We start from the raw sequence: 3,606 nt of genomic DNA on the forward strand, positions 1-3,606 counted from the left end.
CATATGGTATTATGAGCATTTTCACAATGGAACATTTGTCTTTGCTCCACTGATTAAATACATGAGAAGTTCTAGGCTGATTATCGACCATTGGTACTTAATTTATTTATGACTTTACAAATTTTGTAATTTTCATTATAGAGCACAAAAGAGAGACTTTTGTCTTAGAAAAACAGGCAAGCAACACATATGTGATATTTAACCATAGTGGGCGTCAACCTTACAATGTTCAACATATACCACCAATTAAACTATGTGGCCTTTTCCTTTTGTGATGAACGTTGTGTCCAGTTCAATGCATGGCCTTCTTCAAGGATGCCACGATGATGGGGTACTTTGCCTTCGCTTTCTCCAGATGCGTTGCAACGACAGAAGCATACACCACGAATAGCTCCTCAATAATGTCATCTCCAAAGTGGTCTGCTATCAGTGGCTCCAACACGGCCCTTATGCACTTGGCCACATTTGCCCCGCTGCTAGCACAGTCTAGTACCACATCACTTTCTGAGTCGTCTTGAGGATCCCAGTTCGATTCGAAGAGTCTAACATGCTCGATATCAAAGAGCTTACTCTCATTGATCAACGCCTTCATCTCTTTCACCGATGGAGCGTAGTATGGCAGGTTGAATGAGTCCAGCTTCTCCTTCTCCACACGACCCTATCATCCAACACAATAATATTTTAGATAAGAGTGTACCAAATGAGAACTATTTTGTAGAGACGTTATTCATTAAACTTTTATCACTGAAATCCAATCTAATTATTGTATTAATTTGCACATGAATTCTTTTGTCCTCACTTTTAAATTTCACGTGCCAATTTTCTTCTCCTTTTACGAGAATGTGTACTTCACTTTGTATGCTCCTCATGTGATAATTTATGTCACTGTCTTACACGGATGAAATTTTGTTGATGGAAAGTTGCCATGCTAGAATGAATTAACTTAGGAGCATATCAAGTCACATAAGCAACTATAAGTTTGTTAGTAAAGAGTAACATGGCGTAATCGTTACTGGCAAACAAAGCAAATCATTGATGTAACCAACATGTATGGATGTACCTTTAGGACCAGAGACTGGAGAGATTTGGCAACCAATTCAAATAAGGTGCTAACATCCCCGTGCATCATCATCTCTTCACTCTTTCTTCCAAGAAATGTTAGCAACATTCGGCCTCCGTTGACAAGCTCTCTAGAGCGCAGTGCAAGGAACAACTCAAAGTCTGTTTTGAATTGTTGTTGGAACAGCTTAATCACAATAGGTGGGGTAGTCTTTCCAATGTAGATGTTGCCTTCGTTCACGTGAGTGCACCTTGAGAGTTCCTCGGGGACCTAGGTAGTTAAGTATCGTAGCATTATTAATTAAGTTGTCGAACGATAGTAGTACTCGTTCACCCGCAATTAATCATTGATACCTAGTAGAAAATCAAAGTGGTTCAGGTCACTGGCTAGTGACTTGTATCCCGATCATTGTTATTACTATGCAAGAACATCGACTTATTCTCTGCATTTCAAGTAATGTTGCATATTAGTTTTTTTTCTTCTAATTTTTTCATTACATCCCGTAGTAGGGCGACGACTAAGGCGTAGCAAGCATGAGCATTTACGACTAGGGTGTGCACGAATTAGGGATGCAAAGCGTCGCCCAGGCCTGGCCCGCTTTGTATTATAAACTAGAAAATTCTGTTCTAGAAGGATTAGATTGCATTAGATTAGTTTTTATTATTCTTGCAAAAAGATTGATTTGTATTAGTTGGGTGTTTTGCGAGACACCGCCCTGCACCGTACCCCTAGCATGAACCAATGCATTAGCATCACTTCTAGCCTAAAAAGCCCATCTTAGCTCATCCCTGGTTTGAGTAATTTTTTTGATATGGAAAGTAAAATGAAACGAAGGGAGAACTACCGTAGCTTATTTTAGTGTGAGTGTATTGGCATCGAACGATACACTATCATAAATAAAGGGATATTATAGCATACAAACAATTACGCAGAAGTGTACGATGGACTAAATTAATATATGAAGTACACAGTAAAATTTAATACAATAGGTTTATAGTCATTGAATTTTTTTATATCATTGTACCTTTTTGTTAACACATATTGTTTTGTTTTTAATTTTTTTTATGTTGCCATGTGAACTTTCCACGTGTACAAATTCCATAGTTTTGCAACTATGGCGACAAAATTTTCCAATCCGCGACCATTCTCTATATCTTAATAGTATGCGTTGCATATATAGTTGCATGCATTCACTAAAAGACATTGTGTCCATCAGATCTATGATCCACTACACCTAGAATTAATATGGACTGAACAATCTTGGAGTTGATCCAATACCTAACATGTTTTCTTCATTCATATCTGACAACGCCCAACTAAAACTTGAACATTACTAGCTATTCCAAAATAGATGACTCAATTTTATATTAATTTTAAAGTTAGTACAAAGTTAAATCATCTATTTTAAAGCGGAGGGAGTAAGACATAATTATTACGTTGCAGACAATACGATGCATGCATACCTTAGAGCGCCACATGAGGGAGTAGGACGAGTGGAAGAAATGGACGCTCCGAGAAGGGAAAAGCTTCCTGTAGTAGGATCCCGGCAGGCCCGCCACATAGTAGGGCTGCGTCTCTCTGCCGCCGAGATCTTCCAGTTGCTCCAGTGACCGGAAGACGATGTTGAAATCATTCCCCGGCAGGTCATTCAAGAAGAACTGCACCTCCACGGCGCGCCGTTCTTCTTCCGATTTCCGAGTGTAGAACTGGACCGCGCCGATCACCTCGCAGACGACACGCAGAGTGTTCGGGCCCGACGAGCAGCCGAGGTCAGCGACGACCATGGTGCTCCGTCGGGCTGAGAGCGACTTGCACAGCTCTTCTATGGCCTTGTGAAGCACCGGACTTGTCTCCAAAATGGCCTTCTCCTGCATACATGCATGAAACACAGCAAATTATTCATGCAACGAGAGTGAATTGCAACACAGTGCAGGATACAAACATGGAGCCTCTCATCTAAAAAACAAACAAACCTGGAGCCTGGAGTTTGCGGCGTAGCTGTTTTCGCCGTTGCCGGTAACCATGCGAACGCCCCTCCCTTCCTTCATAGCTATTCAGGGGTGATGCCTATTAGCTTTACAAGTTCGGGCGTACAAGCTTGCTAGATTGACTGCACCATGTGTTCAGTATAGACCACAACGGCTCTATCATTTATAGAGAGCCAGGATGACCCCCACCCCCGCAGACATGGTCGGTGAGAGCCCGTCGTGTTAGCCCGTGTATAGTATTATCGCACAAACACACACACTCACTCACTCTGCTGGGTTCTACAAGGCGTACTTAACGGTTTTTTGTTTTGTTTGGAAAAAGAGCATATTTAACTTGATTGACAGGTCACCTTGACTAAGAGTGTGCTTCACTTTTTTTTTTTGAGAGGGTGCTTCACTTCTTTTGTAGGTAGGCCATCGTTGTCAAGGACACGTGACGTTCTCAGAGAATAGATGGCCATATACTCCCCCGCCGTACCAGCACTTAAGTTGTGACAATATTGCACGAGACAAACATGCTCACTCCCAAGATTCTTGACATACATATGTTAAATGTCT

At 41.4% G+C, this 3,606-nt stretch overlaps 1 protein-coding gene across 1 annotated transcript; it reads right to left on the bottom strand.

The window, feature by feature from the left end:
• Positions 1 to 123: 123 nt before the first annotated feature.
• Positions 124 to 3,290, bottom strand: LOC123150588 (anthranilate O-methyltransferase 2). Its single transcript, XM_044570426.1, has 4 exons — positions 3,034 to 3,290; positions 2,524 to 2,928; positions 1,061 to 1,330; positions 124 to 658 (listed from the first exon to the last, which is right to left on the bottom strand). Exons 1-4 carry the CDS (start codon positions 3,106 to 3,108, stop codon positions 293 to 295), a joined length of 1,116 nt encoding a protein of 371 aa, XP_044426361.1. The 5' UTR covers positions 3,109 to 3,290; the 3' UTR covers positions 124 to 292.
• Between the last annotated feature and the right edge of the window lie 316 nt (positions 3,291 to 3,606).

The sequence above is a fragment of the Triticum aestivum genome, chromosome 7A (genome assembly GCF_018294505.1).
Source record: "Triticum aestivum cultivar Chinese Spring chromosome 7A, IWGSC CS RefSeq v2.1, whole genome shotgun sequence".
NCBI classification, from domain to species: Eukaryota; Viridiplantae; Streptophyta; class Magnoliopsida; order Poales; family Poaceae; genus Triticum; species Triticum aestivum.

Bases quoted from the DNA above. Each gene is read 5' to 3' on its own strand.
- LOC123150588 (XM_044570426.1), bottom strand. From the start codon at position 3,108: ATGAAGGAAGGGAGGGGCGTTCGCATGGTTACCGGCAACGGCGAAAAC. The intron at 2,929-3,033 runs GTTTGTTTGTTT...GCATGTATGCAG, and splicing joins CCGCAAACTCCAGGCTCCAG to GAGAAGGCCATTTTGGAGAC. The intron at 1,331-2,523 runs GTATGCATGCAT...TTAACTACCTAG, and splicing joins CCCTCATGTGGCGCTCTAAG to GTCCCCGAGGAACTCTCAAG.